Source organism: Salvelinus alpinus, chromosome 20 (genome assembly GCF_045679555.1).
Source record: "Salvelinus alpinus chromosome 20, SLU_Salpinus.1, whole genome shotgun sequence".
Lineage (NCBI taxonomy): Eukaryota > Metazoa > Chordata > Actinopteri > Salmoniformes > Salmonidae > Salvelinus > Salvelinus alpinus.
Window position 1 is genome coordinate 38,143,888 of NC_092105.1, and position 25,123 is coordinate 38,169,010.

General features: G+C 41.5%; 2 protein-coding genes across 4 annotated transcripts in view; both read right to left on the reverse strand.

Annotated features, from left to right (window-relative positions):
* Positions 1–9,077, reverse strand: part of LOC139546799 (1-acyl-sn-glycerol-3-phosphate acyltransferase gamma-like) — a 29,313-nt gene extending 20,236 nt beyond the window's left edge. The window contains exon 1 of one of the 3 annotated variants that reach the window (XM_071355591.1): positions 9,058–9,077. The gene's annotated coding sequence lies outside the window, so the exon portion shown is untranslated. Of the gene's footprint in view, positions 1–8,383; positions 8,611–9,057 lie in introns of those variants that run through there. The other 2 variants (XM_071355590.1, XM_071355589.1) reach the window with 2 other exon arrangements.
* Positions 9,078–12,968: 3,891 nt separating this feature from the next.
* On the reverse strand, positions 12,969–25,111 carry LOC139546800 (pyridoxal kinase-like). Its single transcript, XM_071355592.1, has 11 exons — positions 24,744–25,111; positions 24,287–24,341; positions 17,675–17,779; positions 17,385–17,468; positions 17,234–17,268; positions 15,381–15,466; positions 14,862–14,907; positions 14,590–14,701; positions 14,318–14,454; positions 14,146–14,212; positions 12,969–14,056 (listed from the first exon to the last, which is right to left on the reverse strand). Exons 1-11 carry the CDS (start codon positions 24,822–24,824, stop codon positions 13,944–13,946), a joined length of 921 nt encoding a protein of 306 aa, XP_071211693.1. The 5' UTR covers positions 24,825–25,111; the 3' UTR covers positions 12,969–13,943.
* Positions 25,112–25,123: the final 12 nt, after the last annotated feature.

A 25,123-nucleotide genomic window follows, 5' to 3' on the forward strand; every position in this document is an offset into this window, starting at 1 on the left:
ACACTATCTTCCTAAGTACAAAACATTCTCAGTATCTCGTCTTGCACAGTTCTGAGAAGTCAAGTCTATGTGCTGTATTGAACATCACTGAATGGGTGTTAAGCCAGCTCCATTTTGATGTTTGTCCACTGCACAGCAGGTGATGGGGATATTTTAATCCAGATTGTAGCCTATAAACAAGATCAAACACCCATTGAAGCTCAAGGCTTCTTCTATTCTCTGATTTAAAAGGACTGGAGGAGATTTTGCCTAAGTGTTGCCCTCACAATTGGCATAGCTTAAATCACGGTGATAGGCATAGATACAGTAACATGTACAGTGTCATATTAGTAGTGGGTCTGCTCTTTCCAGGAATGGCTGCTCTTTGTTTAAACCATGGATGGGCAACTGGTGGCCCCCCTTTTGTAGGCCCACGGACCAATTTCACAAAACAAAAAACAAAACAAAAAGTACTTCTGAGAGTTAGAATAATATAATACACAACCAAATTTAGAAATTGCACCTTGTGTATCAGTCACTCAGACCATGTCAGTAAAATAATGGTTTTAATGGTAAATTAGTCTAGCGACCAGCTGTCTAAACTTGTAATAAGCATGGTCAAATTACCGACCGGGGTGGGGCCCATTGATCATCAATTATCATATAAAAAACTGCAAACATTTTCCTCCATCCAAAATGTGTAGAATTGCAGGAAATTAGCTGTAAAAGTGCTCATTTCTCTCCACCCCATGGCAATTTGTTTTTGAATTGGATGAAATAAGTAAAGAAAATAATAATAATAATTCTCTGCACCATGGCAAAAAGTGTAGAATTTCAGCAAACTTATTTTAAACCGGCTACATTTTCTATATGCCTCATGGCAAATTGTGCAGAAAATTAACTGAGGGGGCAATAGAAATACTGATTGTTTTTGGATATAAATTACGCACCCTGCCTAGCTGTAAACTTTTCTAAGAGAAGGAGCCTGTGTGTGTTTGAATTGCTTTCATGGAGGACTGGCTGAAATGTTAAGGATAATCCAAATATTATTTTCACCATGAGCAAAAACTTTCTCCCCAAAGTTGCAAAGGGTTAATTTAATTAACACAACAGGCCACAGATCATTTGCCAGGAACAGCGGCATCTAGTGAGCAAAACCTGGGACTTTCAAACTAATTTATGTGGGAAAATGCAAGTGACTTCAATGTCTAATTTCTCCATTGGTGTCTTTTGACCATTTATTTGGATTCTTCACGTCTTAGTTTGTGTGACAGTGTTGTAATATTCGAGACTGGTCTCAGGACCACATTTTCAGTGTCTCGGTGTCAGATACATTTGTACTCTGTCTTGTCTCGGACATTGAGGACTTAATTTGTTCCAGAAACCAGCCGAGACCAGCGGATTTTTAAAAAACTCTGAATTATCAGCCTCCATTCAGTAAACGCACAAAACCACTTTGACAGGCCAAATGTATACACATTAATACCTTATTACGAGATGGCGTTGACAGATATGGCAGCTCTGCTTCTAGCTTCACAAGCATTTCGTACACCTGCAAGTGACCAGTAAAATGTGATATCTATTATAGACATGTTTGCGCAGTGGCGAACCTATTGGACATGGGCTCAGTGTGGAGCATTGCATATACTTACTTCTTAATCCCTACTGATGTGTATCAAAGTAGCCTACACAATCACAAAGCACATCAAATATATTCACATGCATGCCCTACACAGCCTAGTTTCAGCGGAATACCATCTGCAGGCAGCAAGGGCGCGCAGCTCTCAGCTGGTTTTGGCATGGCGCAGCTCTCAGCTGGTTTTGGCATGGCGCAGCTCTCAGCTGGTTTTGGCATGGCGCAGCTCTCAGCTGGTTTTGGCATGGCGCAGCTCTCAGCTGGTTTTGGCATGGCGCAGCTCTCAGCTGGTTTTGGCATGGCGCAGCTCTCAGCTGGTTTTGGCATGGCGCAGCTCTCAGCTGGTTTTGGCATGGCGCAGCTCTCAGCTGGTTTTGGCATGGCGCAGCTCTCAGCTGGTTTTGGCATGGCGCAGCTCTCAGCTGGTTTTGGCATGGCGCAGCTCACAGATTAATGTCATTGGCAGCCGGAAGGAAAGACGTTTCAATTTATGTGATCTACCAGTAAATGGTAACTAAGGCAACAATGGGTATTCGAACCAGGTTTTGAAAAAGTTTCGTCCGAAGTCTTGGTTAGTGGGCTATTTATGAAGCTCAATTCAGTCATGATGCAGCGTTTGCGTCAGGGGCGTAGGCATGAGTGGGCCTGGGTGGACACAAGCCCACCCCCTGGGGAGCCAGGCCGTGGCAGACCCACCCAATCAGATTGAAAAAAACAAAAAAAGAATACATTAACATTACAAAAGAATACAGTTCCAATCGCCAGATGATCATTTGAAACAACCATTTCCTGCAGTCAATGACCCAAAGCACCCTCTTGGACTCATGGGAAGAATGTTATTAATATTTTTCATAATTTAAACAAATTTACTACGAACATTCCGTGTTTCTATGTCAAACAGTTTATTTTTCAGTCTTCTGTGATGTATATAAAGTGTAATATTGGGATGCAAACAAAAATGTAATACATTTCAACTCTATATCTGACACGATACAGGAGTCTTTTTTTAAATAACCATGTGTGTGAGGTGTATACTTTTGTTTCAAAGTAGATTTGTTTAAGACTACCAAGAATCACGGTGGGACCCTGATTTAGCCCACCGCAGTAAAAACGTATTCTTGTTGAAAGTTATTGAAAAGGGAGAAGCTAACAAATTAGCAACAACATTCTCTTCGATTACTCCTGCTGCAGCCGCTGCAAAACTAGCCTGCAACAAAAGATAGCTAGCTAGACCGTGGGAAAACTACTGCTCGCTATTGCAGTGACCTGTTAGCCTTTGTAAAATCGGATCCACCCATTACTGAAAATGTGATTGATTCCGCTGTCACTCAATCATTTTGCCCTAATACAGTTCTGAATACTAGCTTCTGATGGCCTAGCCAATGTCTGACTTAGCTAGCTAGATTTCTCCCCCCAGAGACCACCCACATTTTTTTCTGATTGGATCTTTTTTTCTTCAGCGTTAACCCTTTCCAACGAACTGAATAGATTAAATCAGATCATTGAAAATATAATTAGAAGGATCATTATTATTTTATAAATCCTTAGCCCTCTCAAGGCGTAGAAGGCCCTCATTGTTGCCCACTGTATTTGGGTTAGTAATAATTTGTAGTGTGGCTCCATTTGCCCAATGCATACATTTGCCATTCAGAATCCATATGTTGTTCTGAAATATGAACACAGAAATACCGGACATTTTGAACTCTTATTATGGTGGCGATTTGACAAAATTACAATCATGGTCTTGAACTGGACTCTCACTGTTCTGGTCTCGGTCTTGACTGTCTCGTACCCGTTGTCCCCCTCCCGATCTTGACTGTTTGGCCCTCCCTCCGTTCTTGGTCTAGACTTGGATTCGATTTGCTCCGGTCTTGAGTCGGTCTTACTTTAGGTGGTTTTGAACACAACACTACTTTGTTAAGAAGTGGTTTGGTCCAAATCAGATGTTGGGTATTATATTTAATGAATATTATATGAATCCTATGAATAGAAATGGCCAATTAGGGTGCAATCAGTTCAACTTAATCAAAAATTTGTCAAAATTAACCTAGCTGATTGGTTACGCCCACCCCTTATCCAGTTCTCTCAGATCTACAAGAGGTGTCTAGCCCAGAGGTGTCAAACTGTTTGGATTGTATGTGTGTGGGGCTGGCCTAGTCCTAGTGTATTTTGTATTGGCAAAATGCATTCCAACGTGTTGCACAATCTGTGAGACAAACAGGCAATCAAACCCAGGGACGAGAAAGCAGTAGGTTGGGAGTAGAGACATGTCTGGTACCACGTTGCCAAACAAGTCATTTCCTAATAAAATTGCAAAACTGCAATGGAAGGTTGCCCAATAATTATCCCACCCATTACTTAAGTAGTGCCTTGAGAGCATCTGAGAACACAGAGGAGAGGGCTACCAATTGGGGTTATACACCATTGGGGGAATATTCCCATGTCATAATCAGTTAAAAATTTAAAGGCAGTCTGCATTGTAGATTATTCAGAGTAATCCCCTACATTTAGGCCATTAACCTGAGTATCAGAAGGACAGATTGTAGTGTACCTTTGTAGTCAAAGCTTCAAACAGGAACCCAACAGACCGCGTCCAACTGAGACCAGAAGAGAAGGCTCTGGGTTGAGGTAAAGAGCACGTACACACTTTCTCTCCCACATGCACAGCCTGTTCAGATGTGACCACGGGATCCATTTATTTTCCAGCTCACTGCAATAAATATTGGAAGAAAATGCTTTCGGTGTGCATCTGTGCACTAACAGTAGCAAAAGCGGGGGCAGAAATCTTTTTTTTTTTTTTTACAATTGGATCACCTGGGAGTCCTAAAAGAATTCGCCCCTTTAACATCCTCAAAGGAACATATGTTCAAAGAGTAGAGTTCAATTATAGTTGCTCCTTCCGCATCCAGTCCCTCTCTTCCTTTTCTAGCCATCTTAAAAAGCGGCAATCCTTAGTTGAAACAATAACAAAACATATCCCCCGCCCCAGTTTCAGTAAAAAAGCGGAGGGATGGAGCTGGAGAAATGTAACCACCCAAATTCATAGAAAGATCTCCGGGTGCAAGGACTGACCATCCATGTTGAGGCTATATAGTGTTTGTTTATAATTTACAGTGGTTACAAACATTGACGTAAAACAATCTTATATTTTTGGTTCTGATAGTATACGACAGTTGAACTGAGCTCATGAGGCATTTATAAGATAAATTCTTCAAGAATCAAATGGGTACATTTAAATTCCAGAAATGGATGTAGCAACTGCAGATTGCCCCTTTAATGGCTTTCCAGACAAGCAGGAGCATCCCATTCATTTTCAATGGAGCTAGGTGGGGAGCAGAATTACATCCAAAAACAATCATTGTATTCTAATCTATTTTTGGGTTCATAATTGTTGTTGCCTGTAAATACTTTTTTATGCATGCTTATGGTGTTACAGCAATTCACTTTTCACACGTCGAAAATGTTGGTTGCTTTGTTGCTATGGTCACCGGCGGTCAGCTGTTGCCCTCATGTGTGAAGGCAGTAGCTGCTTTGACAAGAGGGATAAACCAGGCGAACCCTGCTCTGCCCAGCGCTTGTCCGTCTGGAGAGCGCTTTACTCTCTCCCTCTCTTTCAACCAGGATCATCTCCAAGACCAAGGTTGGTGAGCATTACCTCAGACTAGAGCCCTCAAAGCATCATATATTAGTTGCTTCTCCATGGGAAGCAAGACCTGAGGGACCCAACTCAAGTAAACAGGCAGCGTAAGTAGAGCTCCAGCCTAGCCCCAGGAGCCTGAGAAAGAAAGCAAGGTCCACCTGTGGCCTCACGCATTCCTGGGAGAGGATTACAGAGTACAGACACTGGGTTAAAGCTGCTTAGGAAAGGAACAGCTGCCTCTCCTCAATCACCTGGTTGCAGGTTCACTGGGGGATATGGTTATGTATGGCCATAGGAGCCATCTATTCTACAAAAGCCAGGAAAGGTCAAATTAGGATTTGAGAAAACCATTAGCCCACATCTGGCCAACAAGGGACAAGATTCTCAAAGTCCATTTGATACAACTGTCTGGGTCGTAACAAACATGTAGAACATACCAATGAGGGGATTAAAGATGGGATATGAGCCGACTACTCTTGAAGCTCCCCAAGCAAAATGCCAGGCACCCATTGAAGTCACAGAACTGGTCCAGATATCTACCGGAGGCCATCTGAACGGCCCTGGTTAGTGGCTGGTCCACCCCCCTCCTTCCCAGTATGACTTACCAGTAGACGTAGTAGCCCATAGCCAGGACCACCAACGCCCCACAGATCCCGGTGAAGATCATCACCGCACTCTGATTCAGCATATTGACCTTTTGTGTATCCCACCAAAATAAAATTAATAAGTTGAATAAAACCGATCGGGAAGACAGCGGATTGTCACTCACGGCCTATTCTGCTGCACAGCCATGGTAATCCCTCAGAGGGAACTAAGGAGAATATGATGAAAGCTGTAACTCAACCAGATCCCACTGGATGAGGTGTAGGTAGGAGAGGGGAGATCCCACTGGATGAGGTGTAGGTAGGAGAGGGGAGATCCCACGGAAAACTGCCCACTCAGCGCAAGAGACGAGTGTGGTCCCCGGACGACACTACAATGGGCCAAAATAACTGAAGTCCAACAAAGATGACCCAGAGGAACAGTGCACCTCCAACTACCAGTCCACTTCAATTCAGACTCACTGGATGAAGCTAATGAGAGCTAGGTAGGCAAGAATGGCCAGTGTCTCCCTTCTAGAGGACAGGCATACATGTAAGCAGGATCTTACATGCCTTACTCATCTCTAATCCTCGGTAGATCAGATTAGCACTGATTAGGGAGCTACAGGCACCCTGGATAAGTCACTTCAAATTTCCATCAACCTGGAGGGGGCTGGGTTCTCTTGGAAAGGGGTGGAGTTAGCATGGCAGAACCTGCCATGGTAACAGTTTGACTACAAGTTGTTGGTTCTGGCTTTACCCTGCCGTTGGCTACCAACCAGTGCCACTCAAGAAAGGTCTGGAGAAATTATCTCAGAGCTAGGTTAACAGCTAGCTCCTTAACTAATTTGCAGCAAGTGTCTTCTTGGTTTCTTGTTGCGGTTTGTTTTGTTCTCTGAAGACATGGTGGGCTAAATAAAAACTTGTCCAGATGGCAGCTATTTCAGCCACAACATTAAAAAGTAAAGGCGGCTCATTCTCCTCACAAATAGCCTGACCAAGAAGAGAGGGCAAAGCTGGCCGCCGGGGAAGCTAACATGAGCCCTTGGGTTGGACATACAGTACCAGCAGTGAACGACAATAATGGTGGTCCGCTTACCCAGGGCAAGTTAAAAATGTTGGACAAGCAGATTATAGATTTAAGTTGTCCGAATAGACAAGTAAAAAAAAAAGTAACGCAAAAATCCCAATATCAAACAATTAGGCTACTCCGATCGGAATTGGATCAAAGGGTCTTTCAATCACGCAGTTAAGATCAAAGCAAGGTTAGCTAACTCCTATGCTGTCAATATCTCCCCTGAACATTTTACCCTTACAAATAGATAAACATCTTAGGTACCAAACCAAACTTAGCAATTTGATACCTGGTTCATTGAATGGTATTATTTTAGAAAAAGTATTTGGTTGTAATTGTAATGTTGCAGGTTGGACAACCCTCCTCCAGGACAGTCCAGGAGAGCTACTAGGTGTGTAGGCTTCACGAAGATCAAACATGCACATCATCCAGTTAGCTAGCGACATTTCAAAGAGATGCTTTAAATTATTAATTTTAGTACTGGTGCAATTTAATAAAATGTACTTTACAGAATCGCCAAGGCACGCAGAAGGAGAGTCTGTCATCCCACCGGGTTACTTTAGTGCAATGTACACATGCCAAGTCAGCTATACTTGCCTCGATCTGACCGAAAGCTTGATTGCATCAATGTTGTATAATACATTCTGCAGTCAAACTTTTTTCATTATGTAATCCTAAATGTTTTGTTCCACACAAATCCACTAAAGTTCGACATTTACCATTTGCTTATATTTATGTAAGGTCTACACATACGGTTTAATCATATTTTCAATGGAATGTATTTATAAAGCCATTTAACATCAGCGGATGTTGTGGACGTGGATGAATCCAACGTATGCACCACACAGAACTATGCCCAAATGCTGCAAGGCAACGCAGCGTTCCATTGGAAATGTATGGACTTCTGGTGTGCCAAAACGTAACTACACTCTGTCTGATCGAGGCATGACAGAGCAACACATGCGGTGTCAACGTCGAAAAGTGAGCGATACCCACAATTTCCCAATGTAACGTTACAATTCCTGCAAATAGAAATCACAAAACCAAGCAAAATGTGCATCAGGAATTGCATATTATTATTATTTTTTTACACAAGATAGCTACTGTATATTTGTGATATGAATTTTGCTAGCAACTACCTAACAAGATTGAAGCCAACTACATAGCTTTCCCAATAAATACGTTGATTGCTCATTAAACTTACTGTTAGCGAAATACTGTTGGCTAGCCAATTACACAAACACAACGTTACATGGGACCAATCCAGCTAGCTATTCGTCTGGAAAACGAATACGTGATTGTAATGACGTAAATTAGCATGTAAGGTATAACACTTAGCAATCAAGCTTTCTGTTACCTATCTAGCTAACTGGTAGTTAGCACCAAACATCAGAAGAATCGTGCTTACTAGCACTAGCCAGTAAGCTAACGTTACCCCATGCTGTCACTCGCCGTGATAATGTTAACGTTACCTGATTTCTGTGTGTGATGAGTCTCCGGATTTGTTCCAGTTTTGAAGATGCAAGCTTCTTAGCTAGTTCAAAACTAGTGCAGCCACTTTGGATTCTTCTGTATTCCAAGCTAAATTATTATCTGTAGCTAGCTAGCCAGCTAATTCACTCATCAGGGTGGTTGCTATGCTATTGTTTGTCGCTGAAAGGACCAACTGAGGTATGAAAGAGCAGAGCTGAGACGATATCAAACTTCCGGTCCGGCCCCTCACCCATATTCGGAATGAAACAGTTCATGTAATTTGGCCGTTCCCATTAATATCTTTTTTTGATTGAGTTTAATTAGGATTCCCATTACCCGACGCCAATGTCGACAGCTAGTCTTACTGGGGTCCGACACATAACGAAAAATACAATACAGACTAAATAATTTACTATTTACATACATTAAAAACATTAACATGTAGTCTGTGCTTAATTTGTGCCGGATCCTGCACCTCTCAGTTTTGGACTGTTTCGTTCCAGAACCCATTTTCTAGGATCCGGTACCTCTCGTGGCATGAACAATACTTTTCACTGTTTGCGATGTAAACAATAAATTAATAAAATAAAAGCAATCAGAGTTAGGCCAATTCAAGTTGACTTCTCTGTACTTCTCCTGACTGCCCCATAAAAAATATAATGTGAAAACATACCAGATAATTGATTCGTGTTGGGCCGGCCCGGGTTTGTAATTTGCGCAGCATTGTAGCCTATATAGACCAACGCGTGGACATTGATGTGGTGAGAGAGAGAAGCGCGCCTGTATCTTGCACATAACTAGAATGATATTCACGCTCTGTGATTTATCTCCCTCTCTACTCTGATAGACATGAGCCTGCAACTCTTATCTCTCCATCATTTATTTCCTCATAGAATCATAGCCGCGCGAACGGTTCTGAAGCTACGAGGGGGTACGAGGTAGTTGAGGTAATAACTTCAGAAAAGTATTCACACCACTTGACTTTTTCCACATGTTGCTGTGTTACAAAGTCGGATTAATATTGATTACATTGTAATTTGTCAATGATCTGCACAAAATACTCAAAGTGGAAGGAACATTTTAACATTTGTAAACAAAATACAAAATAAAACATCACATATTTTTTAATTAACCCTTATTTTACCAGGTAAATTGACTGAGAACACATTCTCAATTACAGCAACGACCTGGGGAACAGTTACAGGGGAGAGGAGGGGGATGAATGAGCCAATTGTAAGATGGGGATGATTAGGTAACCATGATGGTATGAGGGCCAGATTGGGAATTTAGCCAGGACACTGGCGTTAACAACCCTAATCTTATGATAAGTGCCATGGGATTGTTAGTGACCACAGAGAGTCAAGACACCTGTTTAACATCCCATCCAAAAGACAGCACCCTACACAGGGCAATGTCCCCAATCACTGCCCTGGGGCATTGGGATATTTATTTTGACCATAGGAAAAGGGGCCTCCTACTGGCCCTCCAACACCACTTCCAGTAGCATCTGGTCTCCCATCCAGGACCAACACTGCTTAGCATCAGAAGCAAGCCAGCAGTGGGTTGCAGGGTGGTATGCTGCTGGCCTATGTTTTGATTGGAAAAGTATTCAACCCCATGAGTCAATACATGTTACGATCACCTTTGACAGCAATTTCAGCTGCGTCTTTCTAAGTAAATCTAAGAGCTTTGAACACCTGGATCGTACAATATTTGCCCATTATTCTTTTATACATTCTTCAAGCTCTGTCAAGTTCATTGTTGATCATTGCTAGACAGACACATTTTAAGTCTTGCCATAGATTTTCAAGCCAACTTCAGTCAAAACTGTAACTGGGCCACTCAGGAACATGTTGTCCTGGTAAACAACTCCAGTGTATACTTGGCCTTTTGTTTTAGGTAATTATCCTGCTGAATGGTGAATTTGTCTCCCAGTGACTGTTGGAAAGTAGACTGAACCAAGTTTTCCTCTAGGATTTTGCCTGTGAGCTCTATTCAGTTTATTTTTTATCCCCACAAAAAAACTCCCTAGTACTTGCTGATGACAAGCATACCCATAACATGATCCATGCTTGAAAATATGAAGTGGTACTAACTGATGTGTTGGATTTGCCCTAAACGTAATGCTTTGTATTCCGGACAAAAAGTTAATTTCTTTGCCACAGTTTTTACAGTATTACTTTAGTGCCTTATTGCAAAAAAGGATGCATGTTGTGGAATGTTTTTATTCTGTACAGACTTCCTTCTTTTCACTCTGTCTTTTATGTTGGTATTGTGGAGTAACTACAATGTTGTTGATCCATCCACAGTTATCTCCTATCACAGCCATTAAACTCTGTAACTGTTTTAAAGTCACCATTGGCCTCATGGTGAAAACCCTGAGCAGTTTTGTTCCTCTCCGGCAACTAAGTTAGGAAGGCGCCTGTTTCTTTGTAGTGACTTGGTATACTGATACACCATCCAAAGTGTAGTTAATAACTGCACCATGATCAAAGGGATATTCAATGTCTGCTTCTGTTTTTTACCGATCTACTAATAGGTTCCCTTCTTTGCGAACCATTGGAAAACGTCCCTGGTCTTTGTGGTTGAATGTGTGCCTGAAATTCACTGCTCTACTGAGCGACCTTACAGATAATTAATTGTATGTGTGGGGTACAGAGATGGGGTTCGCCATAACAAAAGGGTTGAATAGTTATTGGCTCAGAACATTTCAGCTTTTCATTATGAATTAATGTATAAACATTTCTTAAAACAGTGATATTATGGTGTATTGTGTGTACATCAGTGACACAAAATCTCAATTTAATCCATTTTCAATTCAGGCTGTAACAAAACGTGAAAAAAGTCAAGGGGTGTGAATACTTTCTGAAGGCACTGTATATCTAGGTACGGGTAAAAGCTGACTAGTCAATCAGGATATCAGCAGCATATGTGGAGAGTGTGAAAGTTTGTGCACAGTATGTGGCATCAATATGAATGTGTGTGTGTTTTGTGTCTGTGAGTGTACAGTATGTAGTGTGTGTATGTGTGTGTTGGATTGTAAGTACAGTGCATTCGGAAAGTATTCAGAACCCTTGACTTTTCCACATTTTTTACGTTACAGGGTCTGAATACTTATGTAAATAAGGTATTTCTGTTTTTATATTTAATACATTTGCAAAAGTGTCTAAAAACCTGTTTTTGCTTCGTCATTATGGGGTATTGTGTGTAGATTGATGAGGATTTTAATTTTTTTAATCCATTTTAGAATAAGGCTGTAATGTAACCATTGTATACACCATAGAAATGTATTTATTAATGTCTACACTTGTTTTTGTCACCTTTATTCTATTACATACACCGTAATGTATACTTTTAAATTATACTGTGAGCTCAACATAAAAATAAAAGATAACAATTTTTTATATAAAAACATTTTCCTTAAAGTATACTTTTTTTGAAAGTTCTAATGTTACTGTCCCCACTACAACAAAATAATACTAAATACATGTAATTTTGTCCATGAAATGTTTAATTGAAATACTGTAGAATTACATGAATTCCTGTGGAGGATATGGTCGACAGGTGGCTTCAAAGCCTCCCATTGGTCAATACATAACATCAGCAATCCAGGGTTTATATACATCATTGACTGAGACACAGTAGCTCAGATACAGACAAATTCGATTTTTTTTTACTCTGGGAATGTGGCATTGTCTTGCTTAACTGTTAGTCACAGTCATCATCATCATCATCATTCTCATCATCACACAGAGGTGAAAGATACAATACATTGAAGTAGTGCAGTATAGGGAACCACATAAGGCTTTTTTTAAACACTGCAGTGCACAAATACCCATTCCAACAATCAATAAGATTCATGCTATCCCCTTACGGTTATTGATGGTCCTCTGTACAGTCATGTACAGCATGGGATGGGTCAGGGATAACTGTCTTTGACGCCCTCTGCTGGTTACTGTAACTAACCACCGCCTCCTAGACCTCCAGTTGAGCTCCGGTGTTGTTGCTGGGCTGACAGGCCTGGCACCGTTATGGTCAGACACCCCAAACAAAAAGCATGACTCATCAACTTGGTTGGTGTTGCCTTGGCACAGCGTGAGCTTCTTTACTCAGCCTGCCTGTTAATTTGGGTTTATGAAAACTGTCCATACAGGCATTACTGCTGCAATCAGAGGCTGTGAAACCTGACCCTAATCTCACCAGAATACAGCAGGCCCATAGGCCCCCAGCCAGCCAGTAATTTAATTATCTGTAATATTCCACAAATCTAATTTATATAACCTCTAACATTCACCTTCTGTGGCATATTATATCCATTATTTCAAGCACTAACACAAAAATAAAGAAAATAGAAATTCACTGCTGGCAGAAATCATTTATTTCCAGGCATCAGGCTCCAATACCTGTGGGATCAATTAATACTCCAATGAGAACTTCGCTTAAAGCTACAGTGTGCCCCTAGGACTCTGAGCGTAGAACAGAAAAAACTACTGATCTCACTGTAATCCCACCCAAGGGAGCCATAGCAACAGGTGCAGAAGGCCCTCACTAGATACAATTGAAGAAACTACAGAGACCCATGGATTAATTAAAATACTAATATTTTATTATTCATAATTTATTATATACACTCCATCTCAGAGCTGCAGCTTCAAGTTTGGCACTTATCTTTCTAACATTGTGTAAAGATTTATTTAATTACCTTAGCAGGCACAGGCACACAACATTTCCTCTAACAGACTCTGCTAAGGCCAATTTGTACATTTTCATACCGACATAGGCCTGTGTTCTAGTAAGGATTTGAAAATAGTGAGACAATCAAGACCATGAAAAACATTCAATGATTACAATTAATGATTAACATGTTTATCAAGACTATCTGTGCAAATATTGGTACCTCAGTTTGAAATGTGTTAGACATTTAGGAATTATATAACAAGTATTAGGACAGACAAAGCACATTAGTAGTACAAGTAAAATGAACATCTATTAATCATTTACAAAATAAAAATTATGAAAACATCTAGAATTGTCAAACTATCAAATTATATACTTTTTGCCTAAAATGAAACATTGACAATTGAAAATCCGACGATCAAATGTGCACAGATTAGTATTGCATAACATGATCATGGTAGCACAACTCATGTCGATGCATCAATGTATCTGATAAAAGCCTATGATCTATCCCCAACCCATAACTGAGGCTCAGAGAATTCCCTGGTCAGCTCACGTTGTCAGGTGAAACTCAGGGCCCATGCCATGCCAATGCCAAATAGAGGGCCAATCAGGCATCCATACCTCCACTTCTCTATTCTGATGTACAGTAATAACCATACCCTGTTTTTGGTCCTCTAATACCATCTACCATGTTTCCAATGGGTGACAATGCTCAGGTCATAGTAAAGACACATGGCAGTGATTAAGTATAAGAGTGTGTGCGGTGCGCAGGGCAAATACCCAGACTGAAAACATAGTGCTCTCTACGAGATCCTATAAGGCAAAGTCAAATGACATTTCATGGTGTAAAAATCCTATGTCTATTTATGAGGCATTGGGTTATAAGACGATGGCCTCCACTACGATGGCCGGGTACTCAATGTCCTTTTTGCTCTGGACCATCCTCAGCTCCAACTGAGCAGGGCTGGGTCTCTTACCAGGGCCGGCCATCTCTGATGGAGAGGAGGAGAGATGTTAGAAAGACGAATATAAATTAGACAGGCATACAGACAGGCAGGCAGAGACTTCTATATCATCTTACTGTTGGCATAGGTAATGGTCCTCTTGATAACATGGTGCAGGACAGAGACAGTCTTCTCACAGGCAGCCTAAGAGAGATGACAAAGTAGGTAAGAAAAGAGACTAGTTCATCCAAAGCACATTTATTACATTAGTAAATTATGTAACTTTGTTGTTATCTCTGCATTACTGACCTTCAGGTCTTTGGGGTGGTGGTGGGTCCAGGCCAGCAGCATGGCAGCGAACAGGTCTCCTGTTCCCACAAACACTGCATCCACCTTGGGCATTTCCATCCGAATCTTCTGGGTGGACGTAGTCCCATCTGGTCTCACTGAAGGACACAGTGCGAGTATGAGTCTTTGTTACCTTTTAACATGTCAAGTTAAACATTCACATACACTATCCAAAACCTACAGGGACACATTTCTTTACCAGCCTGAGCCCTTCCTTCCGACCCTTGCCTTACCCATCTTCTGGCTTCCAAGAGCCACTAGGAACTGGCCCCCGTGAGGAGAGATCAGGTCTGTGCTAGTGAGGACTACCATATCAGGGCCCATCTGGTGGAGCAGGTCCATCACCTGAGAGAGCAAGGACCCTTCATCAACATCATCATATTCACCATCAGTCAAGATTAAAACCATCTTCATCACCACCATCATCATCCTAACCATTACAACCATCATCATCTTAATGGTGTATTAGCTCTACAAGATTTAAGTGATGGACAATGGAACCCACCTCAAGAGCGTCTTTTTCTGTGCTGATCTTCCTCCCCGTCAGCAGCCTAAGAGACACATTCTCATAGGTTATGCACACACAGTACAAGCACAGTGGTTCAAGACATATTTGCATAAATATACACATCAAAATGCTCTGTGTAAAAATGGCCCCTTCTTTTGGCCAATGTAATTTTACATTTGTCCAGAGGGTGAACTCGTATGCAGGGCAAATCAAGTCAAGCCATGCGTAATGACGAATGCATAAACCAGGGCACAGTGTTCACTTAAAGGGCTGGGGAAAGGTTTGGTCTGCTGCTTTACCAATAAAACATAAGGGAACAAAGGTTTTTTGACCAATAAGGGTTATTTTGCAAAGGGCTAAGAACAGCTACCATGATTTCTTTCTTGGGTAGTAATATTGCAGTAGGCATTCATTCTGTCGTTACTGTGATAACTACATTATGGCATGTTGTGTAGCACATTGACATAGCAACGTAATATATGCAACCCAATGTATCCTAGTAGCAAGTGTACTCACTCTGCCTCAAACTGGTTGGGTGTGAGGATGTCAGCCACTGCTACGACTTTGTCTCTGTAAACAGGCAGTATATTCTCAGGGACATACTGGAAAAGAAGAGGGTAGTAGGTTCATGAGTGCACATACAGTGAGGGAAAAAAGTATTTGATCCCCTGCTGATTTTGTACGTTTGCCCACTGACAAAGAAATGATCAGTCTATAATTTTAATGGTAGGTTTATTTGAACAGTGAGAGACAGAATATCAACAAAAAAATCCAGAAAAACGCATGTCAAAAATGTTATGAATTGATTTGCATTTTAATGAGGGAAATAAGTATTTGACCCCTCTGCAAAACATGACTTAGTACTTGGTGGCAAAACCCTTGTTGGCAATCACAGAGGTCAGACGTTTCTTGTAGTTGGCCACCAGGTTTGCACACATCTCAGGAGGGATTTTGTCCCACTCCTCTTTGCAGATCTTCTTCAAGTCATTAAGGTTTCGAGGCTGACGTTTGGCAACTCGAACCTTTAGCTCCCTCCACAGATTTTCTATGGGATTAAGGTCTGGAGACTGGCTAGGCCACTCCAGGACCTTAATGTGCTTCTTCTTGAGCCACTCCTTTGTTGCCTTGGCCGTGTGTTTTGGGTCATTGTCATGCTGGAATACCCATCCACGACCCATTTTCAATACCCTGGCTGAGGGAAGGAGGTTTTCACCCAAGATTTGACGGTACATGGCCCCGTCCATCGTCCCTTTGATGCGGTGAAGTTGTCCTGTCCCTTTAGCAGAAAAACACCCCCAAAGCATAATGTTTCCACCTCCATGTTTGACGGTGGGGATGGTTTCTTGGGGTCATAGCAGCATTCCTCCTCCTCCAAACACGGCAAGTTGGGTTGATGCCAAAGAACTCCATTTTGGTCTCATCTGACCACAACACGTTCACCCAGTTGTCCTCTGAATCATTCAGATGTTCATTGGCAAACTTCAGACGGGCATGTATATGTGCTTTCTTGAGCAGGGGGACCTTGCGGGCGCTGCAGGATTTCAGTCCTTCACGGCATAGTGTGTTACCAATTGTTTTCTTGATGACTATGGTCCCAGCTGCCTTGAGATCATTGACAAGATCCTCCTGTGTAGTTCTAGGCTGATTCCTCACCGTTCTCATGATCATTGCAACTCCACGAGGTGAGATCTTGCATGGAGCCCCAGGCTGAGGGAGATTGACAGGTCTTTTGTGTTTCTTCCATTTGCGAATAATCACAGAAACTGTTGTCACCTTCTCACCAAGCTGCTTGGCGATGGTCTTGTAGCCCATTCCAGCCTTGTGTAGGTCTACAATCTTGTCCCTGACATCCTTGGAGAGCTCTTTGGTCTTGGCCATGGTGGAGAGTTTGGAATCTGATTGATTGATTGCTTCTGTGGACAGGTATCTTTTATACAGGTAAGAAACTGACATTAGGAGCACTCCCTTTAAGAGTGTGCTCCTAATCTCCGTTCGTTACCTGTATGAAAGACACCTGGGAGCCAGAAATCTTTTTGATTGAGAAGGGGTCAAATACTTATTTCCCTCATTAAAATGCAAATCAATTTATAACATTTTTGACATGCATTTTTCTGGATATTTTTGTTGTTATTCTGTCTCTCACTGTTCAAATAAACCTACCATTAAAATTATAGACTGATAATTTCTTTGTCAGTGGGCAAACGTACAAAATCAGCAGGGGATCAAATACTTTTTTCCCTCACTGTATTACATATATTGTGAACATGTTTGAAGAATAACAGAACTATATAATAATAAAAGTAAAATTACTATAATAAGCAAGGATAAGAAATACTATAATAAAATGACTATAAGCATGGTATACTTACCATAGATCCCTGGTCTCCCATCACTGGATCACACACTGATAACACAAAGCAAACATGTAAGAACACACCAACATCCAAGCTCTACATTCACCCCGAGCCTTACTGTGTGTAGCAATATAGGATACACATCTGTGTAGCAATGGTTACTCACCGTACACCAGTTTTGGGTTCAACCTCTTCAGCTCCTGAACAATGTCCACCACTGTCTCTAGGAAAGATGTGTCCCTGGTGTACCCTTGGGGAAGAGAAGATCTATGGGTTATGCAAAGGTCACACACCTCATGTGGAAACATTAAAGAAAACTAACTGATTAGAATCTTTACAGATCATAGGTTAAAGGTCAACATAGTTATAATACTCCTACATAATATTATATAACTGTTAAAAAAAACTGCTCAACTGGCAGAATCCATATTGACAACGGAAACTGGAATCTCTCACCTGTGAGGACGTAGTCATAATGGTTGACGTTATTGAGCTTGATACCCTCATAGAGAACGTTCAGCTCATCTGCCGTCAGCACTTGCCCTTTCCAATGAGCGTAACCTTGGAAACAAGAGGTCAATGGTCAGAGGTAACGGAAAACCTTAAGACTTCACTCAACAGATTGACAAGTCTGCAAGTGGCAGCTAATACCCGGAATGAAAAGTTCAGGGTATTAGCAGGCTATTGTTTATGGAAGGATAGTGTGGACTGGTAAATTGGCCAGACTGGGTTCTTTGAAGGTATTCCAGGAAGGAAGACTTGGTTGCTAAGGTGATTATAGAAACACTAATCTGCCAGTCATCAATCATTATAGTCCATGGCTACAGAGTTTTCACCCACACCCCACTCCAGGAACCTCTTTCTTAAAGCTAAGGATCCAGATCATGTTCTGCGCATGTGTTATTTTACACACACATTAGTTGTAGGCTACACCATTGACCAGACATAGGCGATCAAGAAAGGGGTTGCGGCAACAGAGCACTCAGCACCACAGCTACATATGCAGCGAAGTGGGCACTCAGTAATGTAATAAAAATACAAATCTAAAAAACCTGCACATGCACAGAAATATCAATATTTTTTTAGAGCCTGAGTGATATGTTTTCTTTAGGTCCGATTCCGATTTTTGTGGGGACAAAATTTAACGATACCAATATACAGTGCAGTCGGAAATTATTCAGACCCCTTCCCTTCTTCCACATTTTGTTACGTTAAACCTTATTCTAAAATTGATTACATTAATTGTTTTCCTCATCAATCTACACACAATACCTCATAATGACAAAGCAAAAACAAGTTTTTAGAAATGTGGGCACATTCATTAAATATTAAAAACAGAAATACCTTATTTACATAAATATTCCAACCCTTTGCTATGAGACTGGGAATTGAGATGTTTCTAAAACTTGGAGCCCACCTGTGGTAAATTCAATTGATTGGACATGATTTGGAAAGGCACACACCTGTCTATATAAGGTCCCACAGTTGACAGTGCATGTCAAAGCAAAAACAAAGCCATGTGGTTGAAGGAATTGTCCGTAGAGCTACGAGACAGGATTGTGTCGAGGCACAGATCTGGGGAAGGGTACCAAAAAATATCTGCAGCATTGAAGGTCCCCAAGAACACAGTGGCCTCCATCATTCTTAAATGGAAGAAGTTTGGAACGACCAAGACTCTTCTTAGAGCTGTTCGCCCGGCCAAACTGAGCAATTGGGAGAGAAGGGCCTTGGTCAGGGAGGTGACCAAAAACCAAATCGTCACTCTGACAGAACTCCAGAGTTCCTCTGTGGAGATGGGAGAACCTTCCAGAAGGACAACCATCTCTGCAGCACTCCACCAATCAGGCCTTTATGGTTGAGTGACCAGACGGGAGCCACTCCTCAGTAAAAGGCACATGAAAGCCTGCTTGGAGTTTGCCAAAGGGCACCTAGTCTGATGAAACCAAGACTGGACTCTTTTGCCTGAATGCCAAGCGTCACGTCTGGAGGAAACCTGACACCATCCCTACAGTGAAGCATGGTGGTGGCAGCATCATGCTGTGGGGATGTTTTTCAGTGGCAGGGACTGGTATACTAGTCAGGCTTGAGGGAAAGATGAATGGAGCAAAGTACAGAGGGATCCTTGATGAAAACCTGCTCCAGAGCGCTCACGACCTCAGACTGGGGCCAAGGTTCACCTTCCAACAGGACAACAACCCTAAGCACACAGCCAAGACAACACAGGAGTGGCTTCGGGACAAGTCTCTGAATGTCCTTGAGTGGCCCAGCCAGAGCCCGGACTTGAACCCAATCTAACATTTCTGGAGAGACCTGAAAATAGCTGTGCAGCGACGCTCCCTATCCAACCTGACAGAGCTTGAGAGGATCTGCAAAGAAAAACAGGAGAAACTCCCCAAATACAGGTGTGACAAGCTTTTAGCCTCATACCCAAGAATACTCGAGGATGTAATAGCTGCCAAAGGTACTTAAACAAAGTACTGAGTAAAGGGTCTGAATACTTATGTAAATGTGTTATTTCAGTAGTTATTTTCCATACATTTGCAAACATTTCTAAAAACCTGTTTTTTGCTTGATCATTATTGGGCATTGTGTGTAAATGGATAAATTGTTTTTTTCCTCATCAATTTTAGAACAAGGCTGTAACATAAAATGTGAAAAAAGTCAAGGGGTCTGAATACTTTACGAATACTTTTAGAATCTGCCGATATACTGTTTTACAGCGGGGAAATGAAAAAGTGTAATTTATCCAAATTGAATTCTCATAAATTGCCATCCAAAAGAGCAATTGTCCAATAACTATGCTTCAAATGTTAATTTCATACATTGTGACATCATGAGAATGGCCTCAAGTGGTCAGATAAGCACAAGAGTCCCTTTTGTCATCCTATTTATTGAAAATCGGTTATTGTTGGAATTATTGGCCGATACAGTGGTAAAAAGGCCAATATCGGTGAACCAATATATCGGTCGGGCTCTACTACTCTAACCTGGGCAAATTGGGGTACAGAACTCTATCTGTAGCCATTTGATTCATTATATAGTCTAGTTGTGTTCATATGACCAGCAGAAGGAAATGTTAAGTAGAAGTTGTCGAGCAGTTAATCAGGGTTTGGATTTGGGAGATTGTTGGGAGAGACGAATGGAGGCTGAAACAACCAAACATTCTGACAGAGGAAGACTGATTACAATCTCCATTGTTAGAATTCAGTTACCTGCATCAATCATTCCTCTAGCACCTGTCTCTCTGACATTGGGCTGAGGACATAGCAGCTCATTTAAATTGTTTTAAATTAAAAAAACATTCACAACCGAGCAAGAAACAGGCCTAGCAACGATTATAATCTCTAAACATATTCCAATAAACCACCTGCAGGGGAAGAAAGAGTACAGTCTTGGGTTTAAGAGCTCAAACATATAAGGAATGTGTTTATTCACTTCTAACCCTGAACGTGAGTTGAACACATTCAAAGGAAACTATAGTAGGTCATGAGCATGGGCTAGTACTCAATAAACAGCTGGTCAGTAATGTGATAGGGAGTGGACACAGTGGGCTGAACTCCAAGGTAACGCTGCACATGCACTTGAAGCATCACATCATTCATTTCCATCAACAAATGATTTATTTGCACAAAAACTCTATGCACGGGCATATACCTTACTGAGGCCAGAGTGAAGTTATCGGGCTACAAAATGTATGTCTGCATTTCCCCTCCACAGTATCTCTCCCCTATCTACAGTCACTCATTCCTTGTGCTCCCCACCAGCACTCTGTTAGTCTTCCCTGTAGGTAGTGAACTCACTGACACACATTCAGGTTTCACTTTAGCGAGATAACCTGATTACGCTGAACACTAACAGACAGGAGAGCAACTCACTGAACTTTTTTTAAACGGCACTGTACTTTCCTGTAAGTCAGATAACAAATATGGTGAACATAAGCTTATACAGTTGAAGTCGGAAGTTTACATACACTTAGGTCGGAGTCATTTTCAACCACTCCACAAATTTCTTGTTAACAAACTATAGTTTTGGCAAGTCGGTTAGGACATCTACTTTGTGCATGACACAAGTAATTTTTCCAACAATTGTTTACAGATTATTTCACTGTACATACACTAAGTTGACTGTGCCTTTAAACAGCTTGGAAAATTCCAGAAAATTATGTCATGGCTTTAGAAGCTTCTGATAAGCTAATTGACATCATTTGAATCAATTGGAGGTGTACCTGTGGATGTATTTCAAGGCTTAGCTTTAAACTCAGTGCCTCTTTGCTTGACATCATGGGGAAATCAAAAGAAATCAGCCAAGACCTCAGAAAAAGATTTGTAGACCTCCACAAGTCTGGTGCATCCTTGGGAGCAATTTCCAAATGCCTGAAGGTACCACGTTCATGTGTACAAACAATAGTACGCAAGTATAAACACCATGGGACCATGCAGCCGTCATACCACTCAGAAAGGAGACGGGTTCTGTCTCCTAGAGATAAACGTACTTAGGTGCGAAAAGTGCAAATCAATCCCAGAACAACAGCAAAGGACCTTGTGAAGATGCTGGAGGAAACCGGTACAAAAGTATCTATATCCACAGTAAAACGAGTCCTATATCGACATAACCTGAAAGGCCGCTCAGCAAGGAAGAAGCCACTGCTCCAAAACCGCCATAAAAATGCCAGACTACGGTTTGCAACTGCACATGGGGACAAAGATCGTACTTTTTGGAGAAATGTCCTCTGGTCTGATGAAACAAATATAGAACTGTTTGTCCATAATGGAGGAAAAAGGGGAATGCTTGCAAGCCGAAGAACACCATCCCAACCGTGAAGCACGGGGGTGGTAGCATCATGTTGTGGGGGTGCTTTGCTGCAGGAGGGACTGGTGCACTTCACAAAATAGATGGCATCATGAGGATGGCAACTTATGTGGATATATTGAAGCAACATCTCAAGACATCAGTCAGGAAGTTAAAGCTTGGTCGCAAATGGGTCTTCCAAATGGACAATGACCCCAAGCATACTTCCAAAGTTGTGGCAAAATGGCTTAAGGACAACAAAGTCAAGGTATTGGAGTGGCAATCACAAATCCCTGACCTCAATCCCATAGAAAATTTGTGGGCAGAACTGAAAAAGCGTGTGCAACAAGGAGGCCTACAAACCTGACTCCGTTACATCAGCTCTGTCAGGAGGAATGGGCCAAAATTCACCCAATGTCACGACTTCCGCCCGAAGTCGGTCCCTCTCTTTGTTTGGGTGGCGTTCGGCGGTCGAAGTCACCGACCTTCTAGCCATCGCTGATCCACTTTCATTTTCCATTGGTTTTGTCTTGTCTTCCATCACACCTGGTTCTAATTCCATCAATTACATGTTGTGTATTTAACCCTCTGTTCCCCCCCCATGTCCTTGTCGGTAATTGTTTCTTGTAGTACTTATGCACGGTATGCTGGTATGTACCGGGTTTTGTTTGACCCATTTATTGTATTGTTCTGTTGACGGTGGTTTATGGATATTAAACGACACCATTGTAAATCAGTTTTCGCTCTCCTGCGCCTGACTTCTCTGCTGCCAGTACGCACCTCACTACACCCAACTTATTGTGGGAAGCTTGTGGAAGGCTACCTGAAACGTTTGACCAAAGTTAAAGAATTTAAAGGCAATGCTACCAAATACTAATTTTGTGCATTTAAACTTCTGACCCACTGGGAATGTGATGAAGGAAATAAAAAGCTGAAATAAATCATTCTCTCGACTATTATTCTGACATTTCACATTCTTAAAATAAAGTGGTGATCCTAACTGACCTAAAACAGGGAATTCTTACTCGGATTATATGTCAGGAATTGTGAAAAACTGGAGTTTAAATGTATTTGGCTAAGGTGTATGTAAACTTCCGACTTTAACTGTATGTTAAATCATGAAGAGACATTCCAGGATCAAGAATGAATGAGGGGAATACATTTCCAACCAGGCAACACAGGCTTCCCACTGGGTTTAGAGGAGGCCCCCTTGGCCCAGACCCAAGATCAGAGAGAAGGGGGACTCTGGGGGTGATGGGGAAAAGTAAAGGAAAAACAGAGCTCCACTGTAGTAAAGGAAGATATCTAATTGGGCACCATAGTCCGTTCCTATAGCTTGTTTAATTAAACAGATTGTCTGAGAGCTGTAGGCGTAACTTGACATTGATCTTAACTTCCCACCATCAAATATTCATGGCAGAACATTTTGTCCACTTTGTCCACTGCCATCCCCCATATTGAAAGGTGAAGCATGAGCTAACATAGCTACTGCAGCCTACTAGAAGTTAAAAAACAACCATCCCAGTGTTCAATCTCTGAATGAATGGTATGCACTCTACGAACCCATTACTTAACAGTTCAGTATCTCCCTTCTTTCCGTACAGTTGCATTTAATTGATGGACTATCAATCGTTACCCGTAGGCCTATTTCCAACACCTTACAGAGAACTTGGATTTCATGTCATGTATGAGATCATTGTATCATCATTTACTCCAAATGTTCAGTATTTTACAACCTAACTTTAGAAAATGTGTTTCTGGGAGACACAATGGGTTTGTGAATTGCACAAGTTTGAGCCAAAAACTAATTTTGGATAAGCACAAGGGCTTGATTATTCTTCTCTGAGTGAAAGTGGGACACTGTTGAGCTTTACAACAGAAGGGTATTCACCCGACAATTGGGGGGAGAGGTAAAAAAATTTTTTTAAAGAGCTCCCCAAAAAGTAGAGGATGAGGCTAGTGTTACAGACCACTGTAGCTAGGCTACACACTGTGCTTACTAAACACATTCACTGAAATCTTGAATGTGGGCCGAGATGGGGATGGGCCAAGACGATATTGGCTACTGATACGGAACAAAAAGGATCCAAAGACATTCTTCCATTCCACGTGGCTATATCCTATGGGGTTAATGGGTGGGATAGGATAGGATTTGATTCTTGATTTCATTTTCTTCTGGTGTGCTTTTATAAAAGTAGCCTATTGTTGCCTATGGTTACCAATTGTTTTTGTAAAATTGTATATTAGAGCATGGAATTACTGCACTGTAGGCCTACATACCTGTGTGATTGGAGAATTGCACAGAGTTGATGGAGTCCACTTCAAACCCCAGCACCTGAGAGGAGACAAACAGCTCATAACAATGCTTCACTTTTGTGGTCTTATGCCATTTTCTTAACGAACACACACACACAATCATTTGAGTACAACATCATAAAATTCATTGTATTGATTATGTCTGAATGAACAGGTTGCGTACACTGTATCCTCTGTTATTCTGCATTACTATTCTGAGCTTTTCCTACCTCTTCTATTCGAATACACTAACTGAATACTAAAACACATTACTGTATGCACATGTGACTGTCATTCTGCTAATCTGATCAGTTTTGCGAATCTCTCCTGTACTCTCTCCCCTTTCTCAGAATCTTCAGTAGCCAGGCTAGTCGAGCAGAGCTGTCAAACGTGCACACATTGCAAACCCCCTGCAAGCAACGTAAACATATTAATTTCTTACCTGCAATGGAAATGTTGCGGATTTATTCCCGACGTATCCCCTGACCACATGACTCTGAACAGACAACACACGGCACTCCATTTCAATAATTCAATTTTAAAGATACGAGGACTGTGGAATAAAATGTATTTCGTGTCCGAGCCAACTAACCACGCTTGAGCAATTTATTATTATTTTTTTTTAAATCCTGTACACGAACGTTTAGCTACACGAGGAAACTCAATGCAAATGAGAAAACTACAGCAATATTCATTCCACTGGGCTGTGTACACTACAAAAAAAATTACACGATACCACATTGACACACTTCCAGAAGACTGACTGGCTGCAATATCTCAGGCAACTATATGGACACCTAAGTCAACGGCGCCTCAAGTGGA

Bases quoted from the DNA above. Each gene is read 5' to 3' on its own strand.
- LOC139546800 (XM_071355592.1), bottom strand. From the start codon at position 24,824: ATGGAGTGCCGTGTGTTGTCTGTTCAGAGTCATGTGGTCAGGGGATAC. The intron at 17,780-24,286 runs GTATGTAGGCCT...CTTGTTTCCAAG, and splicing joins GCAATTCTCCAATCACACAG to GTTACGCTCATTGGAAAGGG. The intron at 17,469-17,674 runs GTGAGAGATTCC...CTCTTCCCCAAG, and splicing joins TTATGACTACGTCCTCACAG to GGTACACCAGGGACACATCT.